At 41.6% G+C, this 18,268-nt stretch overlaps 2 protein-coding genes across 5 annotated transcripts in view; one reads left to right on the forward strand and one right to left on the reverse strand.

Moving 5' to 3' along the window:
* The window catches only part of ERI2 (ERI1 exoribonuclease family member 2), a 5,884-nt gene extending 274 nt beyond the window's left edge, over positions 1 to 5,610 (forward strand). The window contains exons 2-8 of the mRNA XM_026053953.1: positions 80 to 155; positions 414 to 541; positions 717 to 873; positions 1,427 to 1,527; positions 2,740 to 2,821; positions 3,501 to 3,589; positions 3,797 to 5,610. Coding sequence (XP_025909738.1) covers positions 80 to 155; positions 414 to 541; positions 717 to 873; positions 1,427 to 1,527; positions 2,740 to 2,821; positions 3,501 to 3,589; positions 3,797 to 5,134 — 1,971 coding nt within the window. The 3' untranslated portion in view covers positions 5,135 to 5,610. The remainder of the gene's footprint in view (positions 1 to 79; positions 156 to 413; positions 542 to 716; positions 874 to 1,426; positions 1,528 to 2,739; positions 2,822 to 3,500; positions 3,590 to 3,796) is intronic.
* A 174-nt stretch (positions 5,611 to 5,784) lies between these two features.
* On the reverse strand, positions 5,785 to 16,775 carry LOC112960044 (acyl-coenzyme A synthetase ACSM3, mitochondrial-like). Of its 4 annotated transcripts, none has more exons than XM_026054215.1 (14): positions 16,664 to 16,775; positions 15,345 to 15,615; positions 14,103 to 14,313; positions 13,194 to 13,401; positions 12,814 to 12,957; positions 11,815 to 11,971; positions 10,824 to 10,903; positions 10,012 to 10,135; positions 8,935 to 9,015; positions 8,040 to 8,141; positions 6,853 to 6,980; positions 6,642 to 6,741; positions 6,132 to 6,251; positions 5,785 to 5,962 (listed from the first exon to the last, which is right to left on the reverse strand). In XM_026054215.1, the coding sequence occupies exons 2-14, from the start codon at positions 15,564 to 15,566 to the stop codon at positions 5,876 to 5,878; spliced, it is 1,764 nt and encodes a 587-aa protein (XP_025910000.1). In that variant the 5' UTR covers positions 15,567 to 15,615; positions 16,664 to 16,775; the 3' UTR covers positions 5,785 to 5,875. The 4 variants fall into 4 exon arrangements, with proteins under 4 accessions (XP_025910000.1, XP_025910001.1, XP_025909999.1 ...); XM_026054216.1 differs by having other exon boundaries at positions 10,824 to 10,837; positions 16,634 to 16,775; XM_026054214.1 differs by having other exon boundaries at positions 16,634 to 16,775.
* Between the last annotated feature and the right edge of the window lie 1,493 nt (positions 16,776 to 18,268).

Here is an 18,268-nt window from a genome sequence, read left to right on the forward strand (position 1 = left end):
CGCCGCCCTCCGCAGGCAGCTGGGCCTGGCGCGCAGCAGCGCCCGGCCGCGGGGCCCGCGCGGCCCGGCCGCGCCGCAGCGCTTCGCCTACGTGGCCGTCCTGGACCTGGAGGCGACGTGCTGGCGGGACGCGGGGCGCCGCGCGCCCGAGACCAGTGAGTGCGCGGRGCGGCGGCGGCCGCGCGGAGCCTTTCCCCTTCCCGCTCCTTCCCTTCCCCTTCCCGCTCCTTCCCCTTCCCGCTCCTTCCCTTCCCCTTCCCGCTCCTTCCCCTTCCCGCTCCTTCCCTTCCCCTTCCCGCTCCTTCTCCTTCCCCTTCCCCTTCCCGCTCCTTCCCCTTCCCGCTCCTTCCCCTTCCCGCTCCTTCCCTGCCCCATTCCCGCTCCTTCCCGTTCCCGCCCCGTCTTGGCCGCAGTCGAGTTCCCGGCGGTGCTGCTGAACACGGCGAGCGGGCAGCTGGAGGCCGAGTTCCACAGCTACGTGCAGCCGCAGGAGCAGCCGCTTCTCTCCGAGTTCTGCACGGCGCTCACGGGCATCACGCAGGTAGCGCTGAGCCGCAGCCGCCCCGGGAGGCGCCCCTSGGCGGGGGAGCCGCTGCAGCGGGGGCACGAAAGGCCCCGCGCCGCCCTGCGCGGTGAGCGGAGCAGTTCCTGAAAGGTCTAACCCCTTTCAGTGGGCACTAACACCTCTACGCCCCTTTCTGGCTCTCTTTATACAGGAGCAAGTTGAAGAAGGGGTCCCTCTCAACATTTGCTTGTCACAGTTTGTGAAATGGATCCAAAAGATACAGCAGGAGAAGAAAATTCTGTTCATTTCAGATACTCCCAATAATTCCACATCAGAAGCAAAGCTCTGCACCTTTGTGACTTGGACAGGTAAACACAATTTCCTTTGCTTTTCTGTAGAGTGACACAAGCGAAGAGGGAACGTTTGGTGGTGCTAGTGAGCCGCTGCCTGACTTCTGTTAGACTTGCATGCCCAAAATTCTGTATTGGGGCCTAAGGATGGATTACGCTGGGATAAAACCAAAAATTTGAAAAATATTAAACTGAGAYGTTCTGTATGTCTTTGTCTCTATGGTCTGCAATACTTACCCCCTTTTTTTGCTTTGTATTTATYGTGTCAATATACTTACGGGCTTAGATGATTTAATGAGACTGTTAAGATCTTCACCAATCCCAACTTCATAAGAAAAGGTACTCACTTGTCCTGCTGTTTAACTGAAACAATCCTTTTCTTTTTTGTGCCCAATTAAACAAATATCTCGTATTCTGAATATGCTTTTTTTGTAAATAGTTGCATTACTTCTTGCTGAACTGCTTAGTGTTCTTTAGTAACCTCTGCCTTCTTCAGATATAATAAACACCTCTTTGGTAATCATCAGAAGTGGAAATTTAAAGTTTTGTTTGTATTTGTTCTTTTGTGCAGACTGGGACCTGGGTGTGTGTTTGCACTATGAGTGTAAAAGGAAGCAGCTAAGAAAACCAGATATTTTCAATGCCTGGATTGATCTCAAAGCAACATACAGAGTAAGAAAATCAGTACTGTGAAACACTTTTATACATAATAATACCTCAGGGCTAACCATGTCTAAAGTTAGAAACTGGTACTGTGCATTTGAATGGCTTGGTTTCTTTCCATGTATGTTACTATCCCTCAGTGTCAAAATTTATGCCCCAGAACGATGTCAATTTTAATACAAAACTTAGTTCTAAGAAAACAAATTTRTAAGTAGTGGTAACATTGGTGACATTGATAAATGTCACTGCAGTAAGTGATAATACTGGCAGATTTTTCCACACCTGCTTTTCCTTTTCTGAAACAATTTACTCTCTTTGCTGCTTTAACTTCCTTGTTTTTCATGTTCTCATTATTGCCCTATTGCTGTGCAGAGGATGGTAATCCTGAGCTTTTCAGGCTCCTTCTCTTTATGGCTCTAGCACGTGAATTGAGCTTTCATTAGTCAGTATATTCTGAACAGCATGAGTAATACTGAAAAAAATGAATATATATTTTACATGCATGTAAATGTATATTGAAAAAATGAATGTGTATTATGCAGTCCTCATTTAACATTGYAGCAAGCAGTCTTGAGAGGTATTTGGATCTTCAGAGCTGTAAGGTAGGGGCTAACAGCACCCGCGTTCCCACGCGCATTGAGGGGAAATTCAAAAGGCTCCAGGAGGCTTCCTGCCCACGGCCTCCTGGTGCTCAGACCCCTAACCTGGGCAGCAGAGTTAGGTCCCTGAAAAGGAACAGTGTGAACATTCCCCTCCCCTCTGGTCCAACGAGATACCTGGTTTGAGTAACTGTTTCTTGTTTAAAAGGCACTTACACCTGTGCCAAATGTATCCATGCCTTTGCTTTTGCAGTATACAGCAGTTGCCAAAAGATAGCATAAAATAATCTTGCCAAAATATTAGTTATAATTGTATTTTTCAAAGCTATTGAATTCAGTCTTTGATCAGTATAAACCATAAATTTCAACCAAACTGGTACAGGGCTAGGCTAGAACAGATTAAGACTGAGACAAGCAGATTCATGATTCTCTCCATTCTAATTTCCTACAGGGTAAGATAGGGTAACAGTTACTTACYCCAGTTCTAAGACAGAGACACTTAACTTGCACACTGAGCTCGAGACTTGGTTCTGAGGTGGCATTTCTGAAATGGCTTGCACTTCCCTATAAAGAGGCTATGAAATGTATTAATCACTTGAGTTTTTTTTTTTTTTTTCCCTAGTTATTCTATAACAGGAAGCCTAAAGGTCTAAAAGGAGCATTGCAGGATTTGGGGATAGCTTTTGTAGGACGGGAGCATTCTGGTAAGTATGATAATGATGATGCTCATCTTTAAAAAATATATATGTGTAAATATATATATTTTATAAAGCTAAAAAGCTACTSTAACTTCTGGAACATTCTGTTCAGCAGAAAGCATCTAAATAGAAAGGCTAGATGCTTCAAAGATTAGAGTTTGTCATCTCCTATGTTCATATGGAGGGGAGCTATTTTCCTCTTGAGACCCCCCCCCCCAATTTCTGAGAGGTTATTTTCCTCCTGAGATCTGGTCTTGTATTGTTAAGTGTCTGTTGCACAACACGGCCAAACACTAAATTATGAGGGGGCAGATGGAAAAATATTAAGGGAGAATAAGAAAWTTGAGGAAGAATTAAGGAAACTTCATCTTACTGGATAGCTCTGGACAGCTTATTAGTGTAAGAGAATCTTAGAGCTATATGTATTTGATATAAACGATACAACAGGGATTTTGGTCATCATAAACACGTGTTAAACTCTGCTTAGATGACCATTACATGTTCAGCAAAAGGAATTTTACTGTCACTGTCCTTTTCTGAACTGTTCTCTATAAAACCTTGTGTCACAGTTGTGTGAGACCCTTTCATTTATAAAGTGAGTGGACTTTTYCCACTACTACTAACTACACTGAGTAGTAGTTTAAAAGGAAGACTGAAGGTTATTAATGTAACCCTTCCTTTGAAGGGTTGGATGATTCTCGGAATACTGCCCGGCTTGCATGGAGGATGATTTGTGATGGATGTGTGCTGAAGGTTACTAAATCTTTGAATAAGGTTGGTGACTTTTTCCTATCTTTCCTTCTACTTGCTTCAGAGTCTGGCATGCAGAYGAAAGGTGAGTTATTCAGATAGTCAAGCCAGCCTCTTGACTATGAATTGAGCAGAACACAGTTAGGTTAATAGGCTTATTAATTTAGAGCATTGTTATCTACTTCTGGGTATTTATTTCCCCAAATTTCCATTTGGTTGTGGACTTTCTAGGCACATCCAAAGCAGAACCTGATTTCCAGACCACTGAGTACAAACTTCACTGACAAAACTCTGCTGGGAAGTAATAGCAGAGCTGAAACATCCGGAGGTACAACATGCAACGTGAGCTCTCCATGCAAGGGAAACCACAACAGCGCTACCAGAGTTAGGATAAATTCCCATGAAAAAATGGAAGAGCAAAAGGAGAGAAATACAATTACGTCCTCTGCAGACATCCATGTGGTGCCTGGCACCAGCTCCAGGACTGACTTGGGTGATCAAGCCCAGAGCTCTTTAGCAGCAACTGCAGACCCGGCTCCCCTCCGTCCTGGAGGGCCACAGCTCTGTTGCCCTGTGGGCATTCAGAAAGGGTTTAGCAAYGGGCACGTGATGAGCGCTGCCCAGTACAGCGCGCCAGGCTGCGGGTCAGCGTTAGTGCTCGTCTCTACCACCATCGCCTCAGTTAATGTCTCGGATGAGGATGTTAGTACCAGTTCTGATTGTTTATCTCTGCTGACTGACTGGGAAGATGTAGCTCTAATACCAGAATCACAGTATGAACAAAGGTCAGATCGTACTCAATTTAAAGATGACTTAAGGACAGATAATTTGACAGCATCTGAAGAAACAACAATTTCTAAAGCGTCAGCTGTGATGAGTTCAGATTTTCAAAGTCTGSAGAAAACAGTAGTACCTGTAGAACCTCAGAAGTCTGTCATTTACAAAAGCCCTGATACTACTATTTATAATGTAGGAATGGTCCCAAGGCAGCCTTCAAGTTTTTCTGCTTTTAAATTACCACCTGCAAAAGTAAATGCTACTTCATCACAGTCGGCATTAACTGTAAATGATTCCACTTCAGAGGCTCCTAAAAGAAAGCTAACGAGTCCAAATATGTTCCCAGCAGCGAAAAAACAGTCTTTTGCTATATATGAAGAGAAAAATGCATCTTTTAATCATTCCTTACCTTTAAGAAATTCTAACGTGTCCAGAGTGTCTCCTGCCATTCTGAATTCCACAGTCAATTTGAATCAGTCTGTAAGAGCTGCAAAAAATGAAAAAACAACCCCCCCTCTTTGCAATTGTGGTCGGAGAGCTAAAAGACTGTTTGTATCAAACAGTGGCCCAAATCATGGCAAACCATTTTTTTGTTGTCCTGTTGGTAAGCATGAAGGCAAAAGGCAAGGCTGTGGATACTTCAAGTGGGAATATGCATTTCTAAAAGAGAAGTCTTCTAACGTGCCCCCTATCAACACAGGTACTTTGACCTCTCTCAGACTTTCCTCCAGTACTTCAGGAAATTCTTCCAACAAGAAATGGTTGCATCTTAGACCCTCTATGAGAACTTGAATTTTGTGTGTTTGTGTTTTTTAATCCAAATCTTAAACTTGTTCCTGCTTAATAAAATCAGGATGGTCAAATGATCTTAGATATGTGTTCTGAGAATGGAACAAAAATGACATGCTTGCTTAAAGTAGATAAAAGTGGAACCTACTCAAGCATACGGAGTGCCCATATGCTATAAACCATCTCATTAAMGAAGGGGAGAATTGATCAAGCTGCAAGTGCTAAAAAGTACAAAYATCTGGTAATATCTTATATTTCTGCTTTATCATGTATTTTAAACTCTTTACTTGTCTTGCAACATCATTGTAATGATACTGATACAATTTTTGTCTTTTTCTTAACATGGGTGTTGAGCTGTAACTTTTTAAAATTTAAAATGTATTCTTTAGTTGCTGCACTTCTCAAATGTGATTCTTGAAATAGCAGTGTTCTCTTAAAAATCTCCTGTTTTATTTAAATAAAAGTAACAATGAAGAAAATGCCTAGAAGAGTTTACTAAACTTATTTAACACTGACTAATTATAGTGCTTTTTTCTGGGCTGGTTTCCCAATAGATTTGTATCAGCGTGCCTGTTTTCTTGCTATGAGCTACTACTATAGCATGGGGGTCAGCTGGGCCTCAGACAAGAATTTGTTAAACCTAAGTGAAGAAGGCCAAAATACAAGGTCTTTTACTTTACATTACAGTATAAATCAGTATATCTTACTTGATAAAAGATATTATAAAAAAAGCAGCAAGTAATTTCAAACTTTTTTCCATTCCTTCTGGCGCAGTTCATTTCTTTTGATCTTCCCACTAACAGTTTTTGGCAACTGTTGAACAAACTCCATCTATTGGAAAAGGGAGGAAATTGCAATTAAAAAAAACAGTTGCCATTTACTTAGTTTTACTTTTTTCTTAACCTCATTAGTATGCAGTTGTGAGACTTAGAGGAATTAATGCTAAGTCTCTTATGATAATGAATAATTTCTTAAAAGGGTCCTGTGTATGAGCACTCACCTTCCTAGGATACTTGTATGGAGCAGTAACTTTTTTAACATGGTCCTGTAGCTCATTCATCATTTTTTCTGGATCACGTGAAACATACTCAGATGCTAAAACAACAAAGGCTTTCACAACCTTCAAAAAAAGTAAAAGAGCAAGTACTTAAATGTCAATGCAATAACACAGTACAACAGTAAGATACAAATTTTAAATAAAACATTTGCTGACACACTGCAGAGTAACTAATGTACAGGACACACAGTTTTCTTAAAGTACTTGTCTGGACTGCAAGTACTTCAGTGACAAGGAAAGGTCGTACTTTTGTCTTAGTGCCTATGGGGCAAGCAGCTTGGATGGTATCTGCTGTGTGGAGTGTCCACGCTGTCTTATAGAGTGCAAATACTGTTTTAAATTTAGTTTAAAATATTCAGCCAAGGGCTAGACAGATCCATCAGGAGCTGGGCTTTATTAGCTCAACCATGCACAAAGCTGTATGTGAGGAGAGATGTGTTTTAACTTGTTTACCTCTCCTCTGATGGGGTCTGGGCTGCTGACAACTGCTGCTTCCACCACTGCAGGATGCTCTACTAGGGCACTTTCTACTTCAAATGGTCCAATGCGGTATCTTTAAAGTGAAGGAAAGTGCATTAACTTTGTTCGAAAACACAGTGTTATGCTACTGAATCACCAGTATTATTCAAGTTTAATGAATTCTTGTTTACCAGCAGTAAATTACCCAGCAGAATTGATGACATCATCAGCTCGTCCAACAAACCAGAAGTATCCATCTTCATCCATGATCCCCCTATCACCAGTCACATAAAAATTTCCACGTACTGTTGCCTCAGTTTTCTCTGGATCGTCCTGGGAAACATTAAATTGTATGCATGTACAAAACTGCTTAAAAATAAATGAAAGCTGTATTCTAGCATTTCAGTACTTAAGTCAAAATACAGTAAAATATTTGAAAATGTTAGCTTCTTAGACTGGCACTTATAATCTTGTGCATTAAATTCAAGAGAGTTGTAATACAGGATATTAATAATGGGGAATTAATAGTTAAATGTTAGTATTTACTACAAAATACTAATAAAAATCATAAATTGTGATAACTGAGTTTTACTGGTTATGACTTTAACTTTTAAAAAGACTATGTTATGATTTAAGGAAACGATGAAAGCTGCAAGAAATACAGAAGTAAATGATACTCAGGATTTGCTTTTAGGTGATTATCCCGTATTTTTTTTTTTCCTTAGTATTTATAGCATCTCGTATCCTGATATTTTTCATCTCAATGACAAGTTTAGGCTCAGCACAGCCTGATTAATAAATGCACTTTGTATAGCAAATGCAGCTCACTGCTAGAGTATGTTTTTCCAGGCAAYATATATATGCTTTCTACTACTTGAGAAACGTGACTATAGGCTGATACAAGACATCATTAGTAAGGTTTCTAAGGGTCAGAACCTAAACCACCATGCATTTATTTTTCCAGCCGTTGGACTGAAATTAAAATTCCTAGGGGAAAAAAGAAAAAAAAAAAAAAAAAAAGGAGGCCAGGAGCAGGGGAGGAGGAGGTGATATATATACATATAGGAGGTGATAGATATGAATCTACTTCATATTCATAGAGGCAAATTCTGCCCGAATTCTGGGAAGGGATTTGAATGGAGGGCTCCTCCTTCTCCCAACCATTAGGCTACGAAATATCATGAGACTCTCATTATCAATCTTGACTTGCCAGGTAGGACAGGTGCTGAGTAAATAGAATAATATCTGCAGGAGGGAATGAAAACCCCTGTCTCCTCTCCACATTTCTTTTTTCAAGTCAGGAAGCAGAGTGTTTATGAATGAAAGAGGCATCAGGTTCCTCATGACAGAAACTTAACAGGGCCTATMATTTAACTGCAGGAGTGTTCTTACAGAATAGCAAGTGAAAAGGCAAAAGGGTCTTGTAGGTTTTACTCTGATGGCAATATCCCCTTCTTTCCCAGGAGGCAGAATATTACTGTTTTCATCTATAATCTAAAAACAAACAAAACACCAATTTATTATTTTTGATCCAAATGACAAAACATTAAATTAAGGCTATAATATCTTGTGCTTATTTAAAATACYAAACTGAACTACTTTCTTCTTCTCTGGAAAACAATGTAGAGAAGTTAGGGGGCTGGGGGTGTGGGAGGCACTACTCTGACAACTGCTCTATAAGAACACTAATAATCCAATGTAAGTCATCTTTTCTCTGAGGAATTCCAAGTATTATGCAAACAGGAAATTAAGCACATAAGATCCTTCCCGCTCCAGGCAACCCCCCACCTCCGAGAGGAAGATCAGAAATGTGGTGGGAAAATTTAAGAGCACCAAGATACTAAAATCCTACCAATATTACAACTTGATCTGGTGCTAGAATCAGCCTCTGCAGGTCTGTTCTCACCATGAAAAAAAAAAAAAAAAAAAATCAGTCCTGCTCTTCCTGAACTAAGCAATTTATTTGCAGTCATTCGGCAAGGTTCTGCCATCTGCCAGTGGTGGGTGTGATCTCTGTGATCCTGGTGAGGATGGTGTGACCAAATAACCCAATTGCTTATTTTGCACGCTCAGTTCAGGGCAGTAGCACATGTATTTTTTTCAATCACTGTTAAAAACTGATACATGGTATAACCACATCAGCAATTTTAGACCTCTTCTAATAGTTAAGCTTCTAATAGTCTCCAAAGTAACTGTGATAGAAAGAGAGAGAGAGGGAGAGAGAGAGAAAGAGTGAAGGAGGGGAGTGAACTGTTTCTTCTTCATACTGCCACCAGACATACGATACCTTGACATCATACCCTGGGCATGGCCTTCCCATAGAGCCAGGCTTAATTTTCATTCCTTTAAAGTTTCCGCAGATCAGCACCTGTAACAAGTGGTTTAAAAAGAATAAATTGTGATTTGTATATTGAGTCTTCAGTTGTTTAAAATGCTCAGCTAATAAATAAAGGTAGAACATGATCTCTATAAGAAATACAAATTAAGTCTGCATTATGATGACATATTCAATGATTACTTCTAGAAATAAATGATAACTTTTCCAGGAATTCCCCCAATCTAAAACCTATCTAGAAATCTCCAGCTCTAGAACCTTTTTGCCACTGTAGAATCTTTCCAGGAATCATCTAATCCAGAACCTTCCCTAGGGAGCCCCCAACTAAGACTGATTGTAAGCACGTGGACCTAGAATGGTTCTAGATGTGACAGCCTAGAGCAGTTCTAGATTCCCATCACGAATCTAGCTGGAAAGGTTCTAGGTGCTCTGACCCAAAACATTTCCAGGAATGCCTCAATCTAGAATCTTCCCAGGAATTCTGTCACTACAGAACCTTTAGGAATTCCCCAATCTGAAACTTTCACAGGACCCTCATGACCCAGAACTGTTCTAAACCTGACTGAAAACCATTCTAGGTTGACTCTAGAACTGTTCTGGATCACAGGCAAATCTAGAACTGTCTAGGCCGAGACTAGAACAATTTTAGATTTGCTGATCAAGAACGGTTCTTGGAGCGCCTACCTAGAACCTTTCCAGGAATGCTCAGGTGTAAGTATCATACTCAAAGCTCCAAATAATACTAACAAGAGCAATAAAGATAGGTTTTTAAAGCAAAACTTGGCATCCAACAATCAGGAATATGCTTCTTTTGTGTTAGTTTCCAATCCAGAAACCTACTGGAAAGAAAAGTTGTCCTTGGATTTGTGGGTTAAACTGTTAAAATTATTATATAACTTATAAAAGCCACACTTTTTYTCCTTATTATTACTATGATTGACTTTTCCCCTCTCATAACTGCATATAATCACATTTTCTTGCCAACCCTAATGTAATTTATTGCTGTATCCATAAAGAGTCCAAACATACAGTTTCTGTCTGTCCATAGCCTTCATAAATATCCAGCCCAGTGTGCTTTTTCCACTCTCCCATCACTTCAGGGTTGATTGGCTCCCCAGCACTCACACAGTGCCGCAGGCTTCTGAATTTATAGCTTGGTGGGAAAGAGAATGCAAATAATTGGCAGTGGAGCACACACAGTGGTCTATCAGCCAGGTACCTTCATTATCGTATTCCCGTATAATGAGGTCCTTTCAACATGGAAATACAATCTTTACTGAGTCCTACACATTCCATTTCAATTGTGTGGAGTTAAACAATTCTRCAGACTTTCATTTTTAATGACAATTTTAACAACAAATTACATTTTAAAATGTAAGGATTGATACAATATTTCTACCACTAGAATCTAAAATGTGGTCTCAAACAAAATGACGACAAAAAGGCACAGGAGAGTTGCTAAGCTGCACTGACACAAAGCATAGTCTTGGTGTTGGGGAAATACAGGGGAAAAATAAAAGGAAGGAAAATCTAACTAAAAAGCACTTTAGAAAACATGCCAACTGTAGTATCATATTATTATCCTATTATATCATCAGCTAAACTGCTTTTCAAATTCTCATGCAAGTTTGCTATAATTTGTGAAATCTGTGATGGTGACACTATCCCTAAAATTTTTGCTCCAGTTTTGTCCCTAATACATAAGATTCAAGGTGTTGAGAAATAGGTGATTGGATTTGCCTTTATGTCATTGTAAATTGGAAGCAAAGCAAAGGCGAGAATAGCATTTGGTCGAATGTTTTAATCCAGTACACTAATAAGGTAACTTTGCTTTTGCTTACCTGGACAGTTCATGCTGCAYAAACATTCGATAGGCAGTTGGAGCAGAACAGAAAACTGTTATGGGATATCTTGACAGGCTCTAGAGAATTATAATAAAAAAGTACATGTGGCTACTGAAACATGAGAAGTCTCACCTACATCACAAGAGATAATGCAATTATCTCAATATTCAGCTTATGAATACATGAACAAAATGTTAGTGTCCTAAAAGCAGTTAGCTTTGTAGTTACCATCACCAATATACTGCAGTTACATTTAAATAGGTTCTTCTTCAAAACATAATCTACATCTTTTTGCAAACAGTTCAACACATCAAAGCTCTGTTCTCTGGAAAGCTTTGCATTCTCCCTTACAGAATTTCTTCATAATTTCTGTCTAAGTAAAAAACAAAGGAAACCATAAGACTACTTTTTAAGATACTTTGTAGGAAACTTAATGATAAAGTTCTTCAATGTATCCTAATGTTAGCTAAAAATTTTCATCAATCAAAACAACATGGGTATGATAACGAAGTGTTTCTATGTAAAATGAACAACAGTGATCTTTTTCAGTGAGTTGCATGCAGAGGATGTACGAGAGTATAACGCTGGTGCCATATGCTAAAGAAGTTGAGCCTTGCTGCCTCTTACTCCTTACTGTTGAGTTGTATAGTACATGCAAACGAAATTGTCTACTATCTGCAATTGTCACTCATTTTAATAACATCAAAGCACTCCACCAACTCCTGTCCCATTTCTCGTGTGCTTCACTTTTAGACCAAGTAATGTTTGCAGGTTTGGCCAGAGCACAGCATGAAACCTTCTGGATGTTAAAGAAACTCCTGTTTTCAGCTCGTATTTACAGCCTTTGCTATTGAAATACCAGTTGGCTACTTCCTAGTGAAGGCTGCAGCTGTGCAGTATCCTGCCTCCTGCATAGCTCTGGGGAAGGGAAAATCTAGGGAAGATCAATCAGAGAGAACTGTGTGGTTGCTGGACTCTCCCTGCTTACCTCAAAGACAAGGCTTGGGCTGAAGCTTGGCATCCTGTGTGCAAACACACACGCCCCTTGAATCCAGGGGGAAAAAACGCTGCTCCAAGCTGACTTTGCCCAGCCTGTGTTTGATATGTTCCAAAATATATCTGAGGAAGTCAAGTCCAGCCAGTACCTGGATAACACAGTGAGAGAGTCCACAATCTCTATTTGGGAGAAAGAGGGCAAATACTAAAATATCAACAACAGTCATGCCGACAAAGCAAATCCACCCTTGTTTTTCTTGGCTATTTGACGATAAGCAAATGGCTGAATTTTTGAGCAGGAATGAGTCACAGTGCAGCGAAGATGTCATCAGGAGAGACTGATGTTGCATTTTTGTTATATACTGATGGAAAAGCTAATACCACCTCAAAACAGGATGCTGAATAAATATGCATGAGATTGCTGGGGGTTTATTTAATTTCTTTAGGGATAAAGATATCTTTGTTTAGTTATTTTTGTTTGATCTCTTCTGATTTGTTGCTCTTTGCCAGTTTAAATGAAATGCACTGATACATCAATTTTCTAAATATCATAGTTTTATAAACTTAAAGATCCCATGAACCTATGTAGTGTACATAAATTCAGAAGCCTAAGAACTATGTGTATTTTCCCCCTTTTTATGGTACACACTTGGTAAATCTGTTCTTTGCTGATGTCTAGTAAATGGGCAATCCATTAGCTATGCACAATGAAAGGTTTAGAAAAAGTCAATGAAAATGTTAAAAATCAGTTAGTAACTCTGTATGACTGCCAAGTGTAACAACACACCAGCCTCAAGTTCTGCCTTGTTGCACAGGAAAAGGTTTGTTGAGATTTAACAGATCCCACTTGTTTCTTTTTCTTTCTTATTTTCTTTTTCTTTTTTTTTTTAATAGTGAAAAAAACAGCTCCTGGTAAAATCTTCTGTTTCCCTTCTTTATGCCATTTAACTTGCTACAGAAATATATCTGTGATTTAAAATAATATCCATACCTTCCACTTAATGTGAGGCCAATGCCATAGCTGCTGTGGGAGTGTTCAGCCATTTTTGGAGACCCTGTAGTTCCACTGGTAAAATAAATGGCCATTGGTTCGTGATGCTTTGTGGTCAGGCAGCAGTGATCAGAAGAAGCATGTCTTTAAAATATGCAAAATGACAAATAAAAAGTGATTTGAAAGGGTCAATTATAAATTCTTGAAAATGTTTGACAAATAATTTCTGCAGCAATCAAAAGTGCCATAATCATATTTTCCCACTGCACAGTCCTAAAAGAATGAAAATATTTCAACACATGCCAATATTTTCTATTCACAACACATCACTGCTTATCTTTCATTCTTTCTGTGGSACTTTCACAGTAGTGGTTACTCACTTCAGGAGCTCTTTAAAATTCAGCCATCCTTCTCTGTGGCCCTCTGACACAAGCAGCTTGAATTTCAGAGACTGGCATTCAGGCCCAACTGAATCTACAGCTGGTGCCACAGAATCATCAGTGATGATACACTTTGCCTTTGATTTCTGTAGTCGAAGGAGAATGTCCTTTGCTGTCAGCTGCTGCGTGCCAGGAATCAGGACAGTTCCTAAAGGGGAATACTCTCAACATTTAAGAACAATCCTTGTACCTATAAATGGCCTTCAGCTTACCATGTACTTATTAGTGGGACAGGACTGTGCTAAAAGCAGGATTTGGTAGTATGTCTGTAATTACACTGTTCTTTTGTTTTCCTGGATTAAAATCTATGTGAGGATCAATGCAAGTTAGAAATATATTAGGCTTAATTTGGAACAGCAAAAGAACCCAACAGAAGGATCTTCTCTGGGCCAAAAGCATTTCCCCTGGACATGCTATTTCTCTGGAGTTATCTTCTGCACTAATAAATACAGATGTACCCATCCTCACAGGGTACGCTGCTAGTCTGAGAGGCACTGAGACATTCCGGGCTGTAAATACTGGGAAGACAAGTATTTAACACAGCCCACAGGTGAACAGGTGAAACACTTGGGTAAGTATGCACTAATTTCATTGCAAGTTAGTAAGAGAGTGCATTAGTGCTGGGAAGAGGTACACAGACTCCCAGAATTTTCTGAACACCCACAGCATGGTCAAAAAATCCTAAAAGTACCACGAAGGCAAAACTTGGCATGAAAGTTGTTCCTGACCTGCATGTCAGTGATGTTCATCTCCATTAGCATGTTTGTAGTTTTGAGTTATGTTAAATAGCAATGATTGATTTCTGTGACATTGTTTGTATCTGTAAATCACTTCTATGGTTTTACTAACCTGTTCGCATGCAAGCCACGTTCACCAGCCACCACTCTGGGACCCTGGGCAGAATCAGGATAACTCTGTCTCCCTGGTGCAGGCCACAGGCATCAGACAGAACATTAGCCACTTTCCTGGACAGGACTCCGAGCTCTTCAAAGCTCCACTTCACTTCTTCTCCATCACCATTTACCCACCACAATGCAGGGTTTTTAGGTCTTTTTCCCTCCTATAGTACAATGAGGTAGAGTGCAAATATTTCATTTAAAAAATGTTACCTTTAACTTAGACCTGAGAGAAACACATTCAATTTTAGAAATATAAATTTGTATTTCCTTCCTGAGCTCACTGCATTAGACCCTGAAGAGGCTGTACGGTAATGAGCTCTGAGAAAGAAAAATCCTTCTGGTTCAGATGAGCCAGTGAAGTAGCTGATGAATGTAGGTCCTTCTGAGTTGTGACTCAGACAATTTCCCCATCTCATTTCCAGCTTCATTGGGTACTTGGTCTAACTGGTGCTTCTAAAACTAAAAGAAAGATTTAAGACCATAGGCCCACACAATGTGACCTTGATCAATGTCTCACCTAAATGATGTGTGCATTAAAATGCTCATGTGCAATGTATTGTAAAAGGCGACAAATGAACTTACCTTTTGTCAGAGGGGTTTTAGCTCTGATTTCTTCCTGATGGCAATTTGGACATAAATCGGTTTACCCCCTCATCATGAGCAATCTGCAAAATCAGTCATACATCTATAGGGACTAGACTTACATGGTAACAAGGGTAAAAGACTTCATGGTTTTTCTATATTCTCTTTCTTTGCACACACCTGACATCTATTTTGGGGGTCACAGTCTTCCAGATTTGTATGTTCAAAGTCCCTGATGCAAAGACTTCACTTTTGGGTTAGAAGGGTGAGGTCTGACATTGCACCATATTATTAACTTTCCAGGTACATGGAGAGACACAGGGAGGTCAAGTGATTGCCCAACATCTGCAGCAGTGTGCAGTTCAAAGCTGATGGGTGAACTGGTGTCAGATTTAGAGTGGCCTGGTCTATGGATTCACTCAGTAAACACATATTTATTTACAGTCTCATGTCATGTAGCATATGATAACACCAAGCTCAATGGACATAAGAAGATCGCCAAATCATAAGCGGAATATAACAACTCTGGTGTCGTGCTTATTGAAACGCTCCTGATAGTCATGCTCCAGCATGAAGTATGTTAGCACTACAGAAGACAAATACTTGTTACCTTTTCCATTTCAGTCCATCTGTCTAGCACATCGCTGGCAAAGTTGAAATACTCTGGCACCTCTGGTCTATACTGCTGTTGTATGGCTTCATAATTCTTAGAGCTCTGAGAGGTGCAAACTGGATAGCCCTGGCTAGAAAGATGGAGAGATCTTCTCACAGGAGCCCTCAGGGATAGAGCACTCRGAGACCTCAGTAGAAAATGCAGAGCAGCAAGAACCATAATGATCTCTTCCAAGGTTATTCTTGTCACGGGTGAGTGATGCACTTCACTTTTAAGAGAGAAGCAGCAATATAGTTTACTGAGGTAAGACAATGATTTAACAGAGTTCAATCATAAATAAAATGATGATTTAACAAGGGTCAAAGGCAAGGTTCACTCAGTTATTTACTGCACGGAAGACAAGGACAGATGAAAGGCAAGGAGATCCTCTCGTTGTTCAGAACGGATCCAATCTTAGTCCCAGACTTGGACAATACTTTATGTCTAAAGATCCAAGTCAGCCAGCAGTGCTGGGGTTCTGTCAGTGGTAGCTTCCCTGTGACTCACATTCCTTCCCTCCTCGCACACCCTGCTAATCCAGGAGATCACATTTCAGTTCACAGCCATAGGGGAGAGGCACTGAGCACTACCCAAGCACTGTAAATTAAACAAACACCGCAGAAATCCACACCGCAGAAATGCCAGCATGGACCAGGAAACTCCAAGATTAATCCTGCAGTCCTTAGTTACTGGCTGACCACTGTCTTACATGGCACAATGATATGTCTGTTTTTTCTAGTTTGTCAAAACTGGGGATAGACTGGCTGCCAGAAATTATATGAAGATAGCAAAACCCTAAAAACTTTTAAGTATTGATGTTTTGATCAGCATTTTCATGTGTGGTCAGCAAAAAACATAATTTTATGAGATGGGGAATCTTAGAAGAACTCCCCGAAAAAGAATCCAGGATGGATTTCATCTTTAAAGAAGTCCTGAAAACCCCAGAGTTACTATTTTCACGCATTGTCACCTGCTATTTCCAAAGCAATATAAACACCGCTAGATCCTTACAGAATTAATAATTATCCAGCTGCAAAACCACATGATTTTAGTGATTTAGTGAAAGAAAGGGATATTTTCTGGAGTTTTAACATACTGTCTGTGCATGATGAACATAGCTGAGCCAATCAAATGAAAGACTGAGAGGGATAGAGAGAAATGAAAACACAGACAGACAAGGGGCAAATCAGCTCCTGTGCCAGAAAACACACTGTGCAMCAGCGAGAGGGGCATGGAGGGCCAGTTACCTTCTCAAAGGATCGTCAGTCCCGACTTACTGCCTTGTGTGGGAACGGAGCCCTCTCAGATCCGCCACAGCTTGGACTCCAGACACAGATTTCYGACTCGGGCTGTGCACCCCACCGCTTTGAGCCGCCTCCCGTGCTGCTCTGCGCCCAGCGGCGCGTTCCTGGCTTCACTCCAAGTACTTTGGACTCGCACGAGGGGCAGCAACACCCTCTCCGGGGAGAAGAGCGGATGTGCTGCTGGCCAGCCCAGAGGTGCAGAAGAAGGTGCGAGTCCCAAATATCTCCCGTCTCCTTCTCCTAGTTTGTCAGTGCCCAAAATCGCTCCTGCTGGATGATCTCCACCCTCAAACGATGGCTCTAGGGCCAGCAGAGACACCGTGGATGGTCCTCCAGGTGCTGCTCAGTGAAGATGATGCTGCCATCTTGGCCGGCACTCGGGTCTCCTGCCTTTGCCAGCTGAGCTGCAGGAGCAGCATTTTAAACAGCGTTTTGAAGTGCATGCAACAAAATCTTCCCAGAGGAAAAGCAGAGGGATTATCCTCAAAAGATGCAGAAGATTACATCGTCCAAAGGTAGGCAGGGACATAAACAAAAAATGACAGCAACTGGATGGAGACAGGAAAGTCAGGAATGTTACAGGGGTAGGGAAGAATTTTTCCAGTTTAGGAAGAAAGCCAACATTTCCACAGTGACCACTTTCCTGTGATTGTTTCTGTGTATCACCCTTTTTGGGCAGGGGCACAGAACTGCCTGCCAGAGCACTTGCAGTCACCCCGAAGCCCCTGGGCACTTTTTGTCACAGGGTTTTCCTAGTTGAATTTGTTGCATCTCCGTAGCACCAGCACCAACAAAGTGGCCTGAAGAGACGTGTCCTTGTGGTTCACGGCATGTCTGGACACATCCGACTCCAAGGCCTGTGACTCCAGCTCACAGGAGCATGGGGGCTTCCGACCCCATCGAGATTCACGACAACTTTCAGTTTACACATGGCAAGTGGTCTCCTCCATGTGGAAAATCCACAGTGCAGCTGTGCTGATCTTGGCGGCTTTGTGGAAATGAAGCCTTAAGAAGACGCCAATACCACCAGCCTCTGCACAGCTTCTGCTGTGAATTTGTGAAACTTTTTTCCTCCTGTGCCCAAAGTGTGGGCCAGAATAGCCTGACAATCCTGAGTGAASTTTCCTTCACCGCTTAACACAAAAATTGTAGCATTGCGATATTTTTAKAAGTTAATTCCTTAAGTTACCCTAGTGGGCATGTGCGGCAGGGCCATACCCTGCTTTGGCAGTGAGGCCAAGGGCCGTGTTTTCTTTTTCTTTTTCTTTTTTCTTTTTTTTTAATTTCCTTTCCCGGTTTCAACACACACTCTTTGCCATTCTCGGCCCCAAAGGCCCCGGCCGGGGCCGGAYGCGGCTTCCAGCGGCGCTTCCCTCCGGAGAGGCGAGGGGAAGACGGGGCAGCCGAGCCCCGCGCTGCTGCGCGCGCCCTGACGGCGCCGACCCCCCCGCTCCGCTCCCGCACTCACTAACGGCGCCGCCGGGCCCTGACCCTGCCCCGCGCCGCCCCGCAGAGGGAGGCACCGCCCGGGCCCGCCCGTCGCGGCGCTGACGCCATCGCGGCGCGCGGCGGGGCTGG

This window comes from Nothoprocta perdicaria, unplaced genomic scaffold, assembly GCF_003342845.1.
Source record: "Nothoprocta perdicaria isolate Ctin4 unplaced genomic scaffold, notPer1 scaffold_12, whole genome shotgun sequence".
Lineage (NCBI taxonomy): Eukaryota > Metazoa > Chordata > Aves > Tinamiformes > Tinamidae > Nothoprocta > Nothoprocta perdicaria.